The sequence below is a fragment of the Salvia miltiorrhiza genome, chromosome 4 (assembly GCF_028751815.1).
Source record: "Salvia miltiorrhiza cultivar Shanhuang (shh) chromosome 4, IMPLAD_Smil_shh, whole genome shotgun sequence".
NCBI classification, from domain to species: Eukaryota; Viridiplantae; Streptophyta; class Magnoliopsida; order Lamiales; family Lamiaceae; genus Salvia; species Salvia miltiorrhiza.
In genome coordinates, this window is record NC_080390.1 from 36,599,641 (window position 1) to 36,621,727 (window position 22,087).

General features: G+C 43.1%; 1 protein-coding gene across 1 annotated transcript; it reads right to left on the reverse strand.

Moving 5' to 3' along the window:
• Window positions 1-16,594: 16,594 nt before the first annotated feature.
• Window positions 16,595-19,449, reverse strand: LOC131023379 (uncharacterized). The gene is made up of 3 exons (XM_057952918.1): window positions 18,987-19,449; window positions 16,711-18,770; window positions 16,595-16,600 (listed from the first exon to the last, which is right to left on the reverse strand). The coding sequence occupies exons 1-3, from the start codon at window positions 19,447-19,449 to the stop codon at window positions 16,595-16,597; spliced, it is 2,529 nt and encodes an 842-aa protein (XP_057808901.1).
• Window positions 19,450-22,087: the final 2,638 nt, after the last annotated feature.

Here is a 22,087-nt window from a genome sequence, read left to right on the forward strand (position 1 = left end):
CTTCCTGAACTCCGAATCACTCAAACACTCTTATGGGGGAGAGGTTTAAATGAGTGCCAACTATACTTACAAAGAACAAGTTCTTTGAAGCAAGTTTGACCTTTGGCTTCTGGGTAAACAGATATATGCCTAGGGTCTAAGAGAATGTATGTAATCAGCAGTGACTGATTTTGGCTTTGGAATTCTCTTCTTCGATTCAAGCTTTGGGCGGTTAAGCTTTAGGCTGAGTAGCAATTTCGGCAGAGCTTCAGCTTATGTCGTTGAATCGGTGAAGATTGAAGTGATCCTCGAGCGCTATTTGTAGGAGAACTCTTGAATAGATCCGTTGGCGTAAATCGTCCTCAAGATTTCTTCCGTTGGAGAGCAATTCGAATTTGGGCTGAGGCTTCAATCTTCGAGGTTCCTTGTCTGTGTGGAAACGGCTCTCTTTGATGGACAGGAGATGTGACATCTCAGAAAAGTAACCACCAGATAGGAATGACCTCTGCAGAGATAAGATATTCTGAGATCTCTGCATTTAATGCGGCTGTACTTGTGCGTACGTGGATTCCTCTGAACGTTGGAAGATCAGTCCTAGGAGGAATGTTCAACTGATACTTGACTTTAGTATCAGTCCTTTGCGCGCATTAAATAATCAGTCTTCAACTGATACTTCAATTGGTAACTGCAGTCTTCAGTCTTCAGTCTTCGTTCTTCAGTCTTCAGTCTTCGGTCTTCGACACCGCAACTAAACTAGAAACGAACTCTAACACTTGAGTTCAAAACGATTCTAGTCTATTACATATAAGTCCTATGAATTTTGGTATCATCAAAGCAAGGGTTAGGATATTCCACAAGGTTCCCAACATGTGGACTTGTGGTTGTGTGGATTTGATTTTGTGGTGAACTTTAAATTTTCTAGGTATGTATTTGTGGATTTGATTTTGTGGTGAACTTGTGTTTTGAAGGTGTGGATTTTTGTGAATTTATTCAATTTTTTGGCCGTCAATAGGTTTTTGATAAAAAAAGTAAAAATAAAAATACAATAGTTTATGTCAAACTAAACCAAATCGAACCGAATATTTGTGGTTTGGTTTGATTCGATTTTGGCCATTGAAACTTAGGGCCAATTTTGGTTCAATTTTTTTTTTCGGTTCGGTTCGATTTCAGCATGAATCGCCCGAATGCTTAGCCCTACATGAATCTGCAGATTCATGAATTATTAATTGGCCTTTGTAAATTGAAAACAAAATGTTTTATACTTGTGTATGAGTTTAGTTTATTACTATGTGCTCTTCTATATAAAATGATTATAATTGTATATTGTCTTTGTTTACCAAAAGTATGTTACTTTTATGTACAATTGTAAATGAAAGTGACATACTAATCTATTTATTATCTAAAGCCAGGATAGTTTTTACAAAAATACATAGTGAATTAGTGTAAAAACACCACACAGTTTCCCGCCTTTTATTTTTAGCCTCACAATTTTTTTTTGTTTTGCGTGATATATGTATTGTGTGCTGCATGTGCCTTCCATGTATACACTAATTAATGTTGCTGCAGCCTGCACATTGTTGGGCTCGAGAAAGGACTCTCTCTATACATCTCCATATTTTTTTTTCTTCTCCGATAAATACTCATTATCTTATATAATTGCTGCCATACCTTATATAATATAAATATATAATATACAAGTATACATTTAAAACTATAAATTGAGGGGCTCAAGACAAGTATTGCAGAGCACCATTGATACAAAACTTAGCCTCCAAGATATCTTCTTTATATTTCCCCTCTCACGAGCCATTTTTCTCTTCATGCTTCTCTTCCTTTTTTCTTTTGTTTTCGGCAACTTCCATTTTTCTCTGTATGCTTCTCTTTCTTTTTTTCTTGCTTCAATGTGTGCAGCAACTCTCTTTCTTTTTCAGCAGTTTCTTGCTTATATGTGTGCAGCAGCTCACTTTCTTTTTTGCTCCTCTTCTTTTCTTTGGCAACTTCTTGATTCAGTATCTGCACGTTCTATTTTTTGTCAGCAGATTCAAGAAGCTTCTTTTCTATCTTTAATGTTGGTAAATTCTTGCTTGAATGTCTACAATTTCTTTTCTCTAAGCTTCTAGCTTTCGTTTTTTCATTTCTTCATAAAAGCTTGCATCAATTTCTGCATCTTTTTGACTTTCTGTATCTATACTTTGGTTTATAATAGCATCTTACATCATTTTATTTCTTCTCTCTCTTTATGTGTTTCTGTACCTATTTTATGTGTATCTTTTTGCTTTGTATTTATGCATCTTTTTGCTCTGTCTTTATATAACTATTTTATGTGTTTCTTTTTGTTTTACTACATCATTAGATTCTTTTTTTTATTTCTTTTTCAAATCTTAAGCTTTTTTTCTTCCTATTTTATGTGTCTCTTTATGTTTTATTACTCTTTAGATTATTTCATTTATTTCTTTTTTTTCTTCCTATTTTATGCGTTTCTTACACTACATATTTTTAGATTGTTTTTTACCTATTTTATGCACTTCTAAGCAAAAACAGAGCTAAACATAATTATTAGAATCTATACATCAGACAAGTTTATGATAATGATGAAAGTGCAAAACTTATACTTTGGTGGCTGTACTTCTGAGATCTGGGAGTTTACCTGTTCTACTTCCACCGTGCCGTGATCATTGAGCTGCCGGAAGGGCCCTGCCTACTGTGGGAAAAATCTAAGCCAAAGTGTCCCGAGGACACATTTTTCCCACATCGAGTTTCCTCTGATTTCTATCTTTCTTTCTTTCTGTAAGTTTTCTGTTGTTCTCTTTACTTGCTGTTTTTCCCTTTGTGATTTGCAGAGCAGCGAAGTGAGGACCAGAGCAGAGGGATCGAAGCTTCAGAGCAGAGGGATCGAAGCTCCAGAGCAGCGAAGTGAGGACCAGAGCAGAGGGATCGAAGCTTCAGAGCAGAGGGATCGAAGCTTCAGAGCAGCGAAGCTGAGTCTTCCAGCGCAGCGAAGTCGACGAGGCCAGCGCAGCGAAGTCGACGAAGGCCAGAGCAGAGAAGTCGAAGCTCCAGGGCAGAGGAGTCAACACTTCAGAGCAGAGGAAGATCAAGTGCTTGAGCACGAGTGGGGGAGACAGGAGGTTCGGGAAACAAGAGGTGTAACCCTGGCTAGGCGAAGATACCCAACAACCACAATTGAAAATCAGAAAGAAATTGAACATTCAAAATCTGCATTCAAAATGAAAGAAATTGAACATTCGAAAATCTGCATTCAAAGAAATTTTGAACATTCAAAATCAGGGAAAAAAATTCAAGATCAGAAAGAATACCATTCGAAAGAAAAAAAAGAAAAAAAATCTGCATTTTTTTCAATTCAAAGCTCAACCACAATTGAACATTCAAAATCAGCAATTCAATTTCAGAAATTGAAAATCTCACCAAATAAAATGGTTTATATCTTACAAACAAATCTTGCAAATTAAAAAACCTCACCAAATTAAGAATCATTACTCCTAAGAACGTGAGGCTTAGAGACGGAACTGAACGTCTCCACCTTGGAACGGTGATATCGCCGGATTCAAGCAGAGAACGAGACGATTAGGGCTCGCCCCTTTTTTCCCCTCGAGCGTGGAATTGAGAGATGAGGGGGAATGTGATGCTTAGAACGGCGGGGCCAACAGATAGCCGACCGCCAATTGCCGGAGAAGTAGGCAACGCGGCGCCGGTAGCAGAATCGGACGGATGAGAGGGCTGGAACTGGCCATAATTTAAATTTTAGGGGAAAAACTAAAGCTCGGCTTGGTGATTCACGAATACGGAAATTGGTAAGGGAGTAGAATAAGAGAAGATGAGAGGGACTCAGGCGGCCTCGCCGGATTAGGCGCGGCGGCAGCCGACGTCGGCCAGAGGTGGGGCGAGAGAGATGAGCCATGTGTGTGAGTTTTCTGTGTAGCGTGTTTTGATATAGAGATGGAGTGTGAACATGTTTGATGAGAAAATGAGATTGGGCCTTATTTATTTATTTTGTTTTGGGCCTCCACTTTAAATTATGGAATGATAAATATAATAGAATAGTTTAAGTGGCACTCTATTCTTTTTTATTCTCAAATGAAGGATTACAGTGAAAAAAATTGAAAGTTTATTTAGAATCATCTATTAAGTGTGTTTTTGTACATTTGGAATTATTGTAAATTTAAAAATACATTATTTACGCAAAATCACCTTTTCACTTTTTTTTACCTACACACAAAACACACATTTCTTAATTCCCGTGTGGTGAAACATGAAACTAACACCTAAACTAGAAAGCAATAAAGGAGACAAGATTTACGTGGTTCGGTCGAGAAGACCTACGTCCACGGTGGTTTTAGGGCTTTTCCACTATAATATGAGAGAGTATTTTACAGCTTACAAGTGATGAAATGAATTGATCCCTCTACAGCGTGTGCCTGCACGAGTATTTATAGAGGAATGCAAGCTAAGGATAAGAAAGTAATTTCGCTCCCCGAACACGCTCCTCGCATGGACGGGGGCAAAATAGTAAACTCCTATCTAAGAACATGCACTCCGCGTGGTGTGGGGCAAAAAGGTAGATTCACTGGTGAGGTGGACGATTCCTCTGGCGCAAGCCTTCCCTCTGGCAAGGACCTTTCCTCTGGCAAGTATGATTCCTCTGGCGAGTATGATTCCTCTGGCGAGCATGATTCCTCTGGCGAGCATGATTCCTCTGGCGAGTGTGATTCCTCTGGCGAGTATGATTCCTCTGGCGAGTATTATTCCTCTGGCGAGCATGATTCCTCTGGCGAGTATGATTCCTCTGGCGAGTCTGATTCCTCTGGCAAGGACCTTTCCTCTGGCGAGTATGATTCCTCTGGCAAGTATGATTCCTCTGGCGTGTATGATTCCTCTGGCGAGTACGATCCTCTGGCGAGTGTGCTTCCTCTGGCGAGCATGATTCCTCTGGCGAGTGTGATTCCTCTGGCGAGCATGATTCCTCTGGCGAGTGTGATTCCTCTGACGAGTGTGATTCCTCTGACAAGTGTGATTCCTCTGGCCGGTATGATTCCTCTGGCGAGTGTGATTCCTCTGGCGAGTATGATTCCTCTGACGAGTGTGATTCCTCTGACGAGTGTGATTCCTCTGGCGAGTATGATTCCTCTGGCGAGTATGATTCCTCTGGCGAATGTGATTCACCGATAAAATCTATACCCACTCGATTATGTTTCACCAGCTCAGTTATTGTATTTTTTATTTTCTAATATGCAATGAGAATGATATCTGTTGCTGGTGAAACATGAAACCAACACCTAAACTATAAAGCAGTAAACGACACCGGATTTACGTGGTTCGGTCGAGAAGACCTACGTCCACGGGATGTTGGGAGTTTTTGCACTATACTTCGAGATAGTTACATTTTACATTTTTTGCACTATACTTCGATAGAGTTACATTTTACAAGTGTGATTTATGAATTTTATTAAAGTATCAATTTAAAATGAGTGTGATTTATGAAGTTTATTTTGGAATCATATGTAAGTTTGAACTAATAAAATGATTTAAATTTATAATAAATAAATATTGGTTTTCGAATAATAATTTGATTTAAGTTTACAAATATCTATATATATTAGAGTTTCTACAAATAAATAACGGAATGTCAAGTATAACAAATATAAAGGAACAAATTATGTATGCAAAGTTAGTAGTGTATATTAGTGGTTTTTTTATTGACCTTTGATACAAATTTTAAAAATTCCAAATATTGTAAAAGAATTTCGATAATAATTAATGATGTGTTTGATAGTAATTTTTTTTTAAAGATTGTTTAAAAATGTCTGAAACAAAATATTAGTGGTTTTTTTATTGGTTAGTAGTCATTCATAAATCTCTCAAAATAAATATGGTTGCATAGCGAAATCAATCTTGATTATACAAGAGATTTGATTGTAATAAATATTGATAATGTAAAGTACTCAAAATTAGTTAAATAAGTTTAATACTTGCATATTGTAATATAATACTCCCTCCGTCCCAAACGAAATGTCTTATTTCTTTTCGGCACGGAGATTATGAAATGTGTATAAAGTAGATAAAGTGGGTTAGTGAAAATTATTTAAATATTAAGTATAGAGAGAGAGTGTATTGCCAAAAAAGGAAACAGGACATTTCGTTTGGGACAGCCCAAAAAGGAAAACATGACATTTCGTTTGGGACGGATGGAGTAATAAATAGTCTTAGTAAATATATATAAAAAAGAAGATATAAGATATAAGATAAGATAACATGAAAACATAGTATAAGAAGAAAGAGAAAATGGGAGTAAATGTGATTTAAATCAAAGTTGTGAAACAGCTGTAAAAAATGAAAGAGAGATGAAAAAAGAGGGATTCCATATCTTTTTTTCTGTGTATTTTTTTTCGTAGATATAAATAGATATAGATAAATTAAGTTGCTAAGTTTTCTACACTTTGTATTAAGCAATTAATTTTGTTTTTAAAATGTATGTTTTATTTCTGAAACCTATAGCAAAATAATGCGTACTTTAGATATTTTAGCTTCGTACAAATATTAATGTGACATAAATATAATATATATGGGCTCGAGTTTTGGATTTAGCATTTAGAATGCAGCTGAAATATTAAACAGAAAGTTATCTGTGTGAAGTGAGAATGAAATGCAATGAAAATATAAAAAAATTAATGGAAGTTAAATTTCTTTTTTAATAAGAAAAAAAAAAGTACTATAGAGGAAGTTAATTGTTTTAGAGCTTATAACTTGTGTAATTTTATACAATGTTGGTTGAGTAGCATAGAGGAGAAGACGGGGGCTAGAATTTGAGGTAAAACGACGTCGTTTTACGCCCAACTAAACGACGTCGTTTTGGTTCCCGTCCGGTGGCGCCATGTCATATTTCAGGTCACTGAAAAGTGCCATGTCAGCACTCAATTTGGGGATTTTTGAAAACCATGCAAAATTGATCAGTTGGTTAAGTTCAGAAAAAATTTGATAAAAAAAAAAGTTCATGGCAAACTTCAAAATCGACCCAAAGTTCATGATTTTTTACGTAATTAACCCAAAAATATATTAAGTATTTTATCTAACAAAAAATTTATGATTCATAACCCGTGCATAGCACGGGTGCGGCACTAGTAATACATAAAAGTGACATATTTTTTATGGACGAGGGGGAGTATTTAAGGAGGGGATCAAATGATAACCAATATATAAAATGAGAATGAAGAATCATTTTGAGTATTTCGAAATTTACAGTTGTTAGGTCCCTTGGGGTCTCGAATAGGTGTATTGGGGGGGAGGGAATACGCCTATAGGCTATTTTTCAAACGAAAACAAACTAACACAACCTTTTTCAGTTAAAAGAGTTTAACAAGACTTAGGTTGGCGACTGATACTGAATACTCTTCAATAAGGAGTTATCAGTTAAGTCAAAGACTTTAACTGATACACGTTAGGCTCAGAACCGATCACCTACCCACCGTGGGCAAGCATAACGTGCCCACCATTGATGTGGCAATTTTAATTAGGAAAGATAACTAATAAATCTTACTCTAATTAAAATTGTCTTACTATAATTACAATTGCCACATCATGGTGGGCACATTATGCATGCCCACGGTGGGTAGGTGATCGGTTCTGACGTTAGGCTTCAGTCGAGTTTGTAAAACAGAGGAGTAATATGAATCTCACTGACTATCCGAAGATTTATCAGTTCGACTAATATTACTGGCAGCGAAAAACTTTTCTTTCGAAATAGCCTTTGTGATTAAACAAGTTGTCAAGGTTTATGTTTCACTTTGCTATTAATCAGTTTCAGTTGATAAAATGTTTGTGCATAGATAAGAAAGATAAATACTAAAAGCGATAAACAACAAAGGGATTTTTACGTGGTTCGGAAAACACTTCCTACTTCCGCGGTCAGTTGATCAAACTGACAACTTCACCGGGCTTGTGCTTACGAGTGCACAACAAACCTAAACAACTGAAGATCCAATCTTCAGTACCAACACACTGGGTTGGATTTCTCACTCTTAGCTTCACTGAGACAAAACTATGTCTTTCCGCAAAGACTAAGATCTCTTGGAGTCAGAACACTGGTCTGAACTCCTTACAACTCAAACTCTCAATTCGGTCGGTTGAAAAGAGGTTCGAAAACTTGCCAACTAGATTACAAAGAACATGTTCTCTGTAATCAGTTATACCTAGGCTTTGGATATACAATATTTGCCTAGGTTCTAAGAGAATGTATGTAATCAGCAGTGATTGATTTTTAGCTTTGTGATTCTCTTCTTCGATTCAAACTTTGGAATGGCTTTGAATTGCTGAGTGACGAATTCAGCGGCGTTTCAGCTTATGTAGTTGAATCGGTGAAGATTGAAGTGGTCCTCGAGCTCTATTTATAGGAGAGGTCTTGAATAGATCCGTTGGCTGAAATGGTCTTCAAGAATTCACCCGTTGGAGATAGATTTGAACTTTGCTGAGGCTTCAATCTTCGAGGTTATTTTGTTTGGTGAGAACGACTACTTTGAGAGCAGGAGATACGACGTCTCTGAAAAGGTAATCACCAAAAAGAAAGTATCTGCAGAGAAAGGACGATCCTCGAAATCTCTGCATTTAATGCGGCTGTACTTTTGGAGTGCGTGGCTTCCTTTAAGCTTTGGAGCTTCAGTTCGATGAAGAATGTTTAACTGATACTCGACTTTAGTATAAGTCCGCTGAATCCACGTGGCTCGCATTAAGTAATCAGTCGTAACTGATTCTTGGACTGGTTAGTCAAATATCGGTATTTGACTTTGCCTTAAATCGTCAACAGTCGGCAACTTTAGTCGTTAGTCTTCAGTCCTCCGGCTTCAGTCTTCAGTCTTCAGTCTTCAGAACAACAACTAAACTAGAAAAGAACTCTAACACTTGAGTTCGAACAGTTCTAGTCTATTACAAGTGAAACCTATTGATTTTGGTATCATCAAAACTAGGATTAGGATATTTCATTAAGTTCCCAACAACAGTTGATACATTATCTTACTGGATGAATACATCACTTGGTTCGAAACTTCAAATCCTAAAGGGAGCAAAAAAAATTGAAAGAAAAGAGGGTGTCGGCTTGGTCAAGCCTTAACCGATGCTGGCGAAAGGGGAAAACGGTGAAGTGAAAAAGGGCAGCCACAAAAGAAAGAGTAAAGGCCGACAGAAAGCGCCATACGTACACTGTTGAAGAAACTGACCTCTTCGTCTAAATTTGGATCGAGGAAACGAACTATGCCATTATGGTGTCGACCAAAAAATAAAGCCTATTGGAAAGAGAGATGAAGCGAATCAACACAAAGATGCTCGAGCCATTCATGCATAGACAAGTGAAAAAGTCATTGAGGCTGTGTCACTTCTGAAGTGAAAATGTGGAAGGCTACATGGGTTAAAGCTCATGCGAAGTAACCAAGCGGCCATAGCGACGATATGATCAGTGAGAAGATGCAAACCTAGTGTACAACTAGAAACAAGGGCGTTTCATTTTATTGGTGGAATGAGTGGAAGATTCTACGACATAACCGAAAGTTGAAATTGTTATATCACAAGAGCGATATTCATGCATCAAAGAGGACAAAGACTTCGGAGAGTGGCAATTTCACGATATTAGTGTTTGATGAAGAAGCTTAATCTACCCGACCAATAGGTAACAAGGTGGTGAAGGCAAGCCCCGTTGCCCTCCGCTGAGGTCTTAAACTTTTTAGGTGAGACTCAAGCCAATCTCGCTGCAGTCACCAAAGTCAACAGGGAAAATAATCGGCTCAAGCACGAGGCTATGGACAATAAAATTCTCTTCATAGATACTGTTATAGTTATTTTAACTCTAATAATTATTTATTTAGTTGTTAAATAAATTCCTTAGTTTTAACTTCTTCATTAATCATTTTTAAGAGAATTAATATGTTCCTATATTTTTGTATACTCAAATATCATATAGTATGGAGGAAACAAAATTAAATCTACATTGATTTATTAGATATTTTATATAATATAAAGTATGGAGAAGAGGATTACATTAAAAACTTAGTCAAGGAAAGATATCGGCTGCCAAATAGTGAATAAGAAGAAAGAAGACTTGGTCTTCCTTGGATTTATGGATGTTGGTTAAACCTCTTAACCAACACCTAAACTTGAGCTCCAGGTTTGACATAGTAGCCACGTCCATATCCTATGTTATCAACCACGTGTTCTCTTGTCCACCAAGCATATATTGAATCTATAAGTAGGGGCAGAGCTCAATTCATTCGGTATCAGTCCAAACACGAAGAAACACAAGAGTATGAGCTTGAAGCTAATGTTCGAACATCTGACACAACATCTAGTTCAAAACACACATTGAGTGGGAGACTCATTTGTTAGGGCTAGTTGGTAGGTTTGTATGTTTTATATTCATAGATTAGCTTCATTAAAGTCAAGTTGTTGCTAGCATAGTTAGGGATGGCAATTTACCCACAGTTAATGGATATCTGCGAAAACCCGACCCTAATAGGTGCGAGTTTGAGAAGCATTTGATATCCACGGATAGTTTCGTGGTTACAATTCACTATCCATTTAGTTCGTGGTTATGGGTTTTGGTGAAACTAGAAATCAACACCTAAGCTAAAGCAATAATTGTAAGTTATACCTAGTTTGATTAGCTGAAGAAGACGAAGAAAACAATTAGAATGCTAGAACACAAGAGAGAATTTGCTGCTGTATTCGAAAATGAGAGATAACGTAGAGTACAAGAGAGCACGTATGTCCTATTTATAGATTACAAATGAAGGGTAAAACGGTAAATTCGTCTGTGGTGCATGCGCCTTGCGTGTTTGAGGGTAGAATGGTAACTTTGCCTTCACGCGGGAGACTTCCCCGCGCTTTCCAGTGACTCCGCTGTTGAAGAGCATTCCTCTGGCAAGAACAGCTTCTCTGCCGGATGTAGTTTCTCTGGTGGAGATGACTTCTCTAGTGAGGGTGACTCCTCTGGCGAACATGATTCCTCTGGAAAGAGCCATTCCTCTGGTGGGTGAGATATCTCTGGTGAATAGGATCCCTCTGGTGAGAATGATTCCTCTGGTGAGGATGATTCCTCTGACGAGTGCGCTTCTTCTGCCATACTCGTTCCGCTGGTGGGGCCGATTCCTCTGATTTGCATCATTTCCCTACTCTGCACATATCACTCCTCATCAACCACTCCCCCCTCTAGTCTGGTTGAACCGGGTATTCTTCATGTTCAACCACCGAAGTATTATTAAAGCCAGCGCTGTGCTGTTTTCCTTGGTCCCTGCAAATCATGAAGACACGAGAATTCTAATATTGTAAGAAGGTAAAGGTAAGCCCTGTAAACTGTTCTCTGGCATTTTTGCTACTCCCCCCTCTGGTCTGACTAGTTCGCTCTGGAACGGTGCAACTAGTCAGAGGATTCGCCCGCGTGGATGATGTCACCAGCATTAAATGCTCGTCCCTTCTACAGTGCCTTTTCCGTATCCCGAGGTTACTTTTTCAGCCTTCGCGTCTTTTCGCCTCCCCGTAGAAATCCTCGACCGTCGATTGCTTTTTAGGGTCACGTGTCGTTCATCCCGTATACTGATGGTTGCCCGCGTACGTTACATATTCAGTTTTGAACTTTTACTTTCCACTATTCCTCTTCTCCAATTTTTCCGAACTCCTTCATCTGCAATTTCCGGCGATCCTCCCTCCTGTTCCGGCGTACTTCCAGCGACCCTTTCGTTCCGGCATTTACAGTCAATCTTTCTTTGACCTAGGTAATTCGCGTACCTTCCTCTCCCAATATTTGTGATTAGTTGTAGCGTAGTGGCGTAATTGTTGGTGCTCTGATTGAGCGTGCTAGAAACCCTAGGATTAAAATTTCCGACAATGGCCTCCACTTCCGCTCCCCAGCCCTCGCGGTCGCCCTCTCCCCGAGATTATTCATCTTCATCCCCCCAGCCTCAGGGTCTTGAAAACCTTCCTTCCCCCTCCGTCTCGCATGGTTCTCAGGCTACTCTGAGTCCCTCTGGGCCTAAGAAGAGAACTAAAAAAGCGCCCCAGCCCCCTAAACCTGTTCCCGAATCTCGCCTTAGCTTCGCGGCAATGGAAAAGATGAGGAGCAAGTGTCGTTGCCCTGAAGGCTTAAGATTCGAGGCCTTCTCTAAAGCCTCGAAACCCCCGGAACAACTTCGTGACCATAAAATAATAGCCGTCTGGCAAGCCCAGATAGACGCTGGTCTACGGCTTCCTCCCCCTGCCCTTTTAGTCAGTGTTTGCAACCATTACCGTATCCCTTTTTACCAAGTCACCCCCTCTGCCATCCGACGACTATACGCTTTCCACATTCTATGCCGCGCCCATGGTGTCGGAGATACTGCCAAATTGTTTTGTCAGATCCAGTCTCTTCGTATGCAGGGCAGTCCTCTGTATAGCTTTGCCGGTCTTCAGAAATATCCCACTACCTTCCTTTCTTCCTTAAATTCCTTTGATAAAATTTTTTTATTTAACTACTGTTACGTGCGCACCCTTGTTGGTTCCTGGCGCGACTATGGTGCCTTGGAACTGGAATGGCATAACCCGCGGACCACCTATAAACCCGCCACTCCCGATGTCCCCACTGCATTTGATCTGAGTGTCATAGCCCACCTTAACATCATGAACAACGCCGAGCCCCTCCCTTGTAGATATCTTGCCGAGAACAATTCGGCTCTGGCATATAATGGCCTATTTCCCCTATATCCAAAGAAATCAATAGGTAAAAAATATGAGTTAGAAAATATATTAGCTTTTGTTACCCGGCTTCTAATAGTGTAGAATTTTTATTTGCAGACATGTCTTGGAGGAAACAGTGCGGGGTCAATTTGGATGTCGTTGCTTCTCCCGCTCGCAGCGGGGAACACGGCTCGGGGGGCTCTGCTTCCCGAACGGGCCCGACGGAGCAACCAACTGGGTCCGAGATGGTTACCACTCTCTCTATGGTAGAGGTCCCAGAGAAAGACACGGAGGCCTTGCGCACATTCAGCCCGGAGGAGGTTGATGTTGGTGGCCTTATTCATAGGCGCCAACTGCCCCAGTACTGGTGACGCTTCTGGTGCTGGTGGAAAAGATGTCCAAGTTGTGGACATTATTGATGAAGCTGCCTCTCCCGATTCGGTCCCCGAGGTTGCCACTCCCGGGTCCACAAAGAAGAGGAAAAGGGGCTCCCTGATCTCTGTGGGTGAGAGTGAGAGACAAGAGAGCCTGAAAAAGGCCAGCAAGTCCGCGGATCCAGCAAAGAAGTCTGCTGGTGGTTCGAAAGTCCTCCCTTCTGCTGGGGGAAAGGGCAAGGGCAAGGCTGTGGTCCCTCTTGTTGATGAGTCAGAGGATACTATTCCTGGCCCAATTTCGAGTTTGTCGGGGCAGGGGTTTATTGATGCCTTGTCGTCTCGTGTCCACTCGAAGGACAAGGAGAAAGTAGAGAACTTGACACGAGGGGCTCTGGCAAGTCAGCTTGGCCAGTTGGCTCTTCAGGTACCTTGCAGCTTGTATTCTTATCTAAAAATTTAAGTTATTAACCTCTTGACTGTTCTGGTGGAACCCATTTCTCTGAAGAAAATCATTCCTTTGGTGAAGATTATTTCTTTGTTCTGACATGATCCATTCTATTTCCTTGCAGGTGGAGTCTCGGCTCTGGGGAGCTATCCAGCGCATCCACGATTATGATGTGTTGGAGAAAGAGAGAGAGAAAGAGCAGGCTGCAGTAGCCAAGCGTGATGACGACGTCACCGGGGTAGTGGAACGTCTGAGCGGAGCTGAGGCGGAAATTGCTGAGTTGAAGGCCAAGCTGGCCCAAGTAGAGGTGGAAAAGTCATCCCTGGCCTCCGAACTGGCAAGGGTGACGAGGGAGAGTCATGAGAGCCTTATCAGATTCAAGGCGGGGTACGAAAATGACTACAGGGAGGCCAGGTGTGGCTGGAGAAAAACACTTGTGGAGGCTCAGAACCGTGCTTATGTCCTAGGGGCGCGAGATCAACGTCTGGAGTATTTTTTATCTCCACAAGGCCAGCACTTCCTGGGGGTGATGTTGGAGGGCACCTTGGAGGCCTTCAAGCAGACTCCCGAGTATCTGGAAGACTTCGGGCCCCTCTTTGCTTACGTGATAAAGCAATCCGCCACGAAGGCGTTAGAGATGGCGGGGGCATCTCCGGAGCAGCTTGCTACTCTGGATCTGCGAGCCTTGATGGAGAACCTCAAGGATGAGGACATAAACAAGCTGATGGGGATCCCTGAGAATTCCCCGGGGAAGCCGGGGTGGTGGTATCCAGTGCTGGAGAAGGCCCTTCCTTATTTTGCCTTTGGGGTTGGGTTTGACTCGTTGCCCTCTGCTCCCATGTATATGCCTGCCTTCTCTGCTTCCCTGGTGGGCTTCGTGAACCGGCTACGGGATCCTACTGGCAACAGCACCCGGAAATTTTCTCAATACAGCATGGAACCTCCCCTGCCCTCTGATCTGGGGGGATCTGCTTCCTCTTCCTCCGCGGTGGATCAGCTTTTTACCCTGTATAGAGACGAAAACACATATGTACGAGAAGCTGTGAAGCTGCTGGACATGGAGTCCCGTCTCCCGAAGATGAAGGAAACTGGCATGCTGCCGGTATTTACAGAGGGAGCCTCTGCTAGCCAGGTCCCCACAATTGTCACCTCTGCTCCAGTCTCCTTTGTTCCTGCTAAAGATTCATCTGCTCCTCCCTCTTGATGTCCCCATTCTCCCCCCTCTGACTTTGACGAACATTTTTGTAATTCTTTAGTCTGTAAAAAACTTGGTACTTGTTTCTAATGTTTGATGTACAGCTCTGCCTCCTTGGCATTTTGAATGAAATTTCTTCCCTACTTGTCTCGTCTTTAAATTTTCTGTATTGATCCTGCTTTCCCTCATGCTTTATGTCATTTTTGATGTTGATGCTGATTTCTGTCTTTGTTGAAATCTGAATGACCTCTCTGCTGGGAACGTTTTTAGTTCGGCCCTCCGTACTGACTCCAAACGTTTCTCTGATCTTCCTCCCCTGGATTTCTACCACTCTTGTTTCGAGGATTTCGCCAACCCTTCTGGCGAGGATTTTGTTGACTCATTTGGCGAGGATTTTGGCTGACTCCTCTGGCGAGGATTTTGATGACTCCTCTGGCGAGGATTTTAGCTGACTCCTCTGGCGAGGATTTTGGCTGACTCCTCTGGCGAGGATTTTCATGACTCCTCTGGCGAGGATTTTGATGACTGACTCATCTGGCGAGGATTTTGCTGACTCCTCTGGCGAGGATTTTGCTGACTCCTCTAGCGAGGATTTTGCTGCTGCTCATCATCCAAGCATTCCTTTGCTGCTTTCCATCCAAGCTCTGAGCATTCTGCGCGGAGCATGGAAGACCCGGGGGGTGCAACCAACTTTCACGGCTTACGATTAAATGAACCCCCTGCACGGAGCATGGAAGACCCGGGGGGTGCAACCAACTTTTGTGGCTTACGGTTAAGTGCAACCTCTGCACGGAGCATGGAGGACCCGGGGGGTGCAACCAACTTTCGTGGCTTACGATTATGTGCAACCTCTGCGCGGAGCATGGAGGGCCTGGCCGGCGCAACCATCTTTCGCGGCTTACGATTAAGTAGTAACCCTCTGCACGGAGCATGGAAGGCCCGGATGGCACGACCAACTTTCGCGGCTTACGATTAAAAGAACCCCCTGCACGGAGCATGGAAGACCCGGGGGGTGCAACCAACTTTCGTGGCTTACGGTTAAGTGCAACCTCTGCACGGAGCATGGAGGACCCGGGGGGTGCAACCAACTTTCGTGGCTTACGATTATGTGCAACCTCTGCGCGGAGCATGGAGGGCCTGGTCGGTGCAACCAACTTTCGCGACTTACGATTAAGTAGTAACCCTCTGCGCGGAGCATGGAAGGCCCGGATGGCACGACCAACTTTCGCGGCTTACGATTAAAAGAACCCCCTGCACGGAGCATGGAAGACCCGGGGGGTGCAACCAACTTTCGTGGCTCACGGTTAAGTGCAACCTCTGCACGGAGCATGGAGGACCCGGGGGGTGCAACCAACTTTCGTGGCTTACGATTATGTGCAACCTCTGCGCGGAGCATGGAGGGCCTGGCCGGCGCAACCAACTTTCGTGGCTTACGATTAAGTAGTAACCCTCTGCGCGGAGCATGGAAGACCCGGATGGCACGACCAACTTTCGCGGCTTACGATAGCATCCCTCTGCTCTGGTGGCAGCGTGATCCCTCTGCGCGGAGCATGGAAGGCCCGGATGGCACGACCAACTTTCACGGCTTACGATAACATCCCTCTGCTCTGGTGGCAGCATGATCCCTCTGCTTTCCCTTTACTTGCTTAGAAGCAATTTTGAATTTGTAAATTGGGGATTACGGGTATACACCCTACTCCCCCCTCTGGTGACATGTGCAATGCTTCTGCATGAACATGTTAAGTAAAATATGCAATGTGAAAAAATGATAATGAAAAATGCACGAGACAAAACCGGGAAATTCCCTAGAACCACGTATCCAATTTTATTGATATCATGGCCCCGAACCTCGTTAAAACCTCTGTGGGGAAAAAGAGTATTCGGTCTACAATTTCATCATTTCTGCTGAGTAGCAATTATACATAGAACTTTTTGAGAGTGTTGATATTCCACGGTCTAGGGAGAGCTCTGCCGTCTGGATCCGACAATATGTACGCTCCTCCACCCAAGACCTCTGTGATGATGAACGGGCCTTCCCAATTAGCTTCGAACTTGCCCACTGCCTTTAATGCATCCGCTCGCTTAAGGACCAAGTCGCCCTTGGATAATTTTCTTGCTCTGACCCTCTTGTCGTATCCTGCCTTGATAATACTCTTGTACTTTGCCGCTCGGATCCGGGCTTCATCCCTCTGTGCTTCCACCAAATCCAACTCTGCTCGGCGAAGTTCGGCATTGTGCTCAGTGTTGTAGGTTGTAATCCGATATGACTCCAACCTTGCCTCCGCTGGTATCACCGCATTAGATCCATACACCAGAGTGAATGGTGCTTCGCCCGTGGCTGTCTTTGGGCTAGTGCGGTAAGCCCAAAGTACAGTGTCTAACTCCTCGACCCATTTGCCTCTACTTTGATTCAGCTTCTTCTTAATCCCTTCGCATATTGTCCTGTTGGCCAACTCCACTTGTCCGTTCGCTTGTGGATGAGCCACCGAGACGAATCGTTGGGTGATGTCCATCCGATCACAGAAATCCGCAATCCTCTGCCCAGTAAACTGGGTTCCGTTGTCCGACACGATGATCCTGGGCACGCCAAATCTGCAGCATATATTCCGCCAAATGAAGCGCTCCACAGTCACCTCATCGATTTTCCCCACAGCCTCAGCCTCGACCCATTTAGAGAAGTAGTCCACTGCTACGAGCAGAAAGCATTTGCCCCCTGGTGCCATGGGCAGCTTCCCGACTATGTCGATACCCCACTTGTCAAATGGACATGCAGCGTACATAACGCCCATAGGTTCCCCTGGAATGTTGATTCTCCCGGCGTGTCTCTGGCAAGCCTCACACTTGCGGACGAACTCTCTAGCGTCTTTGTTGATGTTAGGCCAGTAGAACCCTGCCCGAATGATTTTGCGAACAAGGTCCCGGAATCCCGTGTGACCACCACAGCAACCTGCATGAACTTCGTTTAAAGCAAAGTTAGCTTCCTCTGGAGATAAGCATTTTAGTAAAGGCTGAGTAAAGGATCGTTTGTAGAGTTGGTCATTAAGCAAGCAATAATTTTCGTATCGGGCCCTCTGATTAGTTTCTCTGTTCAACCGCTCCCCTGTCTTAAGGAAGTGTATAATTGGAGCCCGCCAGTCGTCTCTGATCTCTACGGAGAAGACCTGTGAAGTCCCCATCTCTCTGGTATCACAGAGTAAAATAATCTCGTCGCTCCACGTCTGCTCTACTGCACTGGCCATGCATGCCAATAAGTCCGCTTTTGTGTTTTCCTCCCGGGAAATTTGCTCAATCTTAAATTCCATGAACTTTCCTTTCAACTCGCTGATCTTGCAATGATACGCCTTCATCCACTGATCTCTGACATTATAGGCCCCTGACAACTGTTGAGCTACCAACTGGGAGTCTGTATTGATGATGACACATTCGGCCTTGAGTTCTGACAGAATATGCGCCCCTCTGACCACAGTCTCATATTCAGCCTCATTGTTGGACAGCCGGCAGGTGAATTTGATGGCGAACTGATATGTCCCATAACCTGGGGAGGTAATGTACACCCCAATTCCACATCCCTCCTTCGTTACTGATCCGTCCACGAAAGCAACCCAAAACTCTGGCAAAGGACGGCGAGTTGTTTCTTGTATGAAATCCGCTAAAGCTTGTGCTTTGATCGCCGTTCTTGGCTCGTACTCCACATCATATTCCCCCAACTCCACAGCCCATTTGACCATTCTTCCCGACAAATCCGGCCGTCCCAACACTTGTCTAAAAGGTAGGGCAGTGCGCACCACTACCCGATGTGATAAAAAGTAAGGCCTCAACTTTCTTGCCGTGACCATGACTGCCAGAGCAGCCTTCTCTATCTCTGTGTAATTCAATTCAGGACCCTGGATGATTCGGCTGACGAAGTAGATGGGTTTCTGGTGACTTCCCTCCTCTCTGATAAGCACAGAGCTGATTGCATCTTCCCCCACTGCTATGTACAGATACAATGTTTCTCCCGGGACCGGCTTGGTCAGAGTCGGGAGCTTCGCTAGATACACTTTAAGATCCTCAAATGCCGCTCGGCATTCCGCTGTCCACAAGAATTTAGTTCCCTTCCTTAGGATTTTGAAAAACGGCATACTGCGCTCTACCGACCGTGAGATAAATCTGCTCAGGGCAGTGATGCGCCCATTCAGAGTCTGCACTTCCTTGATCCCTCTGGGTGGTGTCATTTCCATGATGGCCTTGACCTTCTCTGCGTTAACTTCGATCCCTGCAGGGGTAACCTTGTAGCCCAAGAATTTGCCTGTTGTGACCCCAAAAGTGCATTTTGCTGGATTCAACATGAGCCGGTGTTTTCTGATAACAGTAAAGATTTCTTCCAAGTCAGATACATGGTCCTCTGCCCTGATACTCCGCACGAGCATGTCATCCACATACACTGAGATATTTTTGGAAAGTTGTTCCTTGAAGACTTTTTCCATCATCCGCTGATACGTGGCTCTCGCATTTTTCAAGCCAAACGGCATACTCCTCCAGCCGTAAACCCCGCAACAGACGGCAAAGGCCGTTTTGGCAACGTCTCCTCTGTTCATTTTAACTTGATGGTATCCCTGATACGCGTCCATCATAGATAGTAAGGCGCATCCCGAAGTGGCATCCACCAGCTGGTCAATCCTCGGCAGAGGATAGTGATCCTTTGGGCAAGCAGCGTTCAAGTCTCTGAAGTCCACACACATCCTCCAAATGTTTGTTTTCTTTGGTACCATCACAGCATTCGAGATCCATTCTGGATATTGCACCTCCTCAATGTGCCCTGCTTCCAACAGTCCTTGGACCTGCTCTCTGATTGCAACGTCCTTCTCGGCCCCAAAATTCCGTGTTCTCTATTTTACTGGCTTAACTTTAGGATCCACGTTGAGGCAATGCTCTGCCAACCCTCTGTCTATTCCCTTGAGATCGGCGGTACTAAATGCGAACACATCCGCATTTCGGCGCAAGCAATTAATGAGCTCGTCTCTGACTTGATCACTCATGGAAGACCCAATTTTGGTCTGAAAACCCTCTTTCCCTGGTGACTCATCCAAAAACACCTAACGGATGGACTCGAATTTATACGAGGTCGTCCTAGGGTGGTAAGGTGACTCAAGTCGTCTCTCAAGGAAGACTTAGCAGGGCTTCAATTGTGCTACTCACAAGTACAGAAATAAAACCTAAACACTCTAATCGGATAGCTGGGTCTGGCACTCTCTCTTTAAATCTAGGCGTAATTAAATAAAGCTTGTAAAATTATCTAGTGCAGAATCAACAGAAAGCATATAAATCTATCTAGGCGAAAAATAGGAAGCAGATAAAGAACGCAGGGAACTAATAAACCTAGGGTTCTAACTAGCAATTGAGAAAGCATTAGATAGTTCAATCAATCATAAAGCAACGGTTATCTAGGCGAGATTAAAGAACAAACAATTCATCAATTAAACTCGAAGCAACATTAATCTACGCGAAGGGAAAAGACTAGCATTCAAGTGTAAAGAAAGCAATAACCAAGTTCTTACAGCGAGTACGATCCAAATCTTCAATCTATGTAGTGAAAACAAACATAATCTTCAATCACCAAGTCTAAAAGATGTTTGTAGATGCTTAAACTACTCTAAAACTAAGGGGAAACAAGTGGAAATCGCCTAGGAGGCTGCTGGGGTCGAAGTCAGTCTTCAAAACCCTAAAAATCGGCTTTTAAAGGTGAAAACGTAACTGCCGGATTTGGGACGGCGGCGCCGTGGGACGGCGCCGCTGTGGGTGGTCTTCGCAGTTTCTTCCAAGGTTGCACGGCCCGCGCCGTGGGGCCGCGGTCGCCGTCTCCACGGCGGCCGTGAGCCTGACTCCAAAACATGCTCGAAACAATGCCAAAATGCTCGGCAACTCGCGAATCCTGCACGCGACAATAGTACATCCAAAAAGATCATCGAGCACGTGAAATATAGAGCAAAAAGGTACGAAACGAGCTCGAATGCACAAGCAGGAAAACTCACAAAATCATCACAAAATAGGGCTAAACAACCCCCCCACAGTTAAATCCTTGCTTGTCCTCAAGCAACAGTCACAACATCGACAGAAAATCCATAAGCGATTCTTCTCACCAAGCAAACACTAACCAATCCAAGTCCTTCAAGATATCAATGTCCCCAATCAGATGTTCAAAGTTAAGGTTTAAAAATGCAACAACAAGGTGATACAACTCAATCCGATCAGACCCGATTCTCCGCTAGGGGTGAATTTCCTAATGCAATTTCCTTTACAATCATATCTCATTCCTTTTTCACATTCGTTCATTTTTCACATTTCACTTCTCTTTTTTTTGGGGTCAAGCTATTTTCACTCTTAATAGATGGGCCATAATTCACGAGATTGAACTTTTGGAGGTGATCCAAAATATTCTCGTGTGGTTTCCCATGCTCATAATGAAACCATTAGAGGAGCAGAGACCCAAAGCTATCAGAACTCAACAACCAACCAAACAATTCAGCACAGAGAAAGATATTAAGAAATTGCACTGAAAACACTCCCCCTAGCATCTACCGGACAAATTACGTCAAGAGTTGCTCAACAGGGTGTTGCACCAAAACCTTAAGCTAATTACACCATGTTGGGAACAAATCAATCATGACAGACAAGGACAACAAACAACACAAACACAATCCAGAATCGCCAATGAATCACTATCAACATGCGATGCACTTAAAAACAAGCAAGAAGACAAGATAAGGGGACCATTCACCCCAACACAAGAAAGCCCAAGAACACAACAGGAAAACACCCACAGGATTTACAAATACCAACAAACACCCCCCCCACGCTTAAAATCTGGCACTGTCCTCAGTGCAAACAAAAAGAGGGGTGAAAGAGAAAACTTCCCTAAATACCGATCCCGTGGTGAGTCTGTAGTGTCCCACCATGTCTGCCTCTCTCTCATCCATAACAAGCAGTCTCCAACGTAACGACCTGCACCAAACAACAGAAACAACAAAACACAACATAAACAAAACGAAAGAAAAAAAACGAAATAAGGAAAAGCAAGAAAACATGGGTTGCCTCCCATGCAGCGCTAGTTTTTAAGTCGCCAGCCCGACTAAGAGAACCCCTTAACCAAAATCCGATTGAAGCTCCAGCTGCCTTAGCGCCCTTATAAACACATCTTCTTGAATTGCAGCTGCGGGTCCTCCAAATGAGTCCTCCATGCTCATATCCTGGGATGGCCCTCTATCCACGCATCCAACGAGATTGAGTAACCCAACCTCATCCAACTTCTCTTCCAATAGCAAAGCACACAGAAATCCTTGCTCTATATCATCTTCCTCTTGCAGCTTATCCCGAAATTCCTGCTCAATGTCAGCCTCATCCTGTAAGTTA

Coding starts and splice junctions, on each gene's coding strand:
- LOC131023379 (XM_057952918.1), bottom strand. CDS start 19,449: ATGGTACCAAAGAAAACAAACATTTGGAGGATGTGTGTGGACTTCAGA. Junction 18,771..18,986: donor CACTTTTGGGGTCACAACAG/GCAAATTCTTGG, acceptor TCTTGTGGACAG/CGGAATGCCGAGCGGCATTT.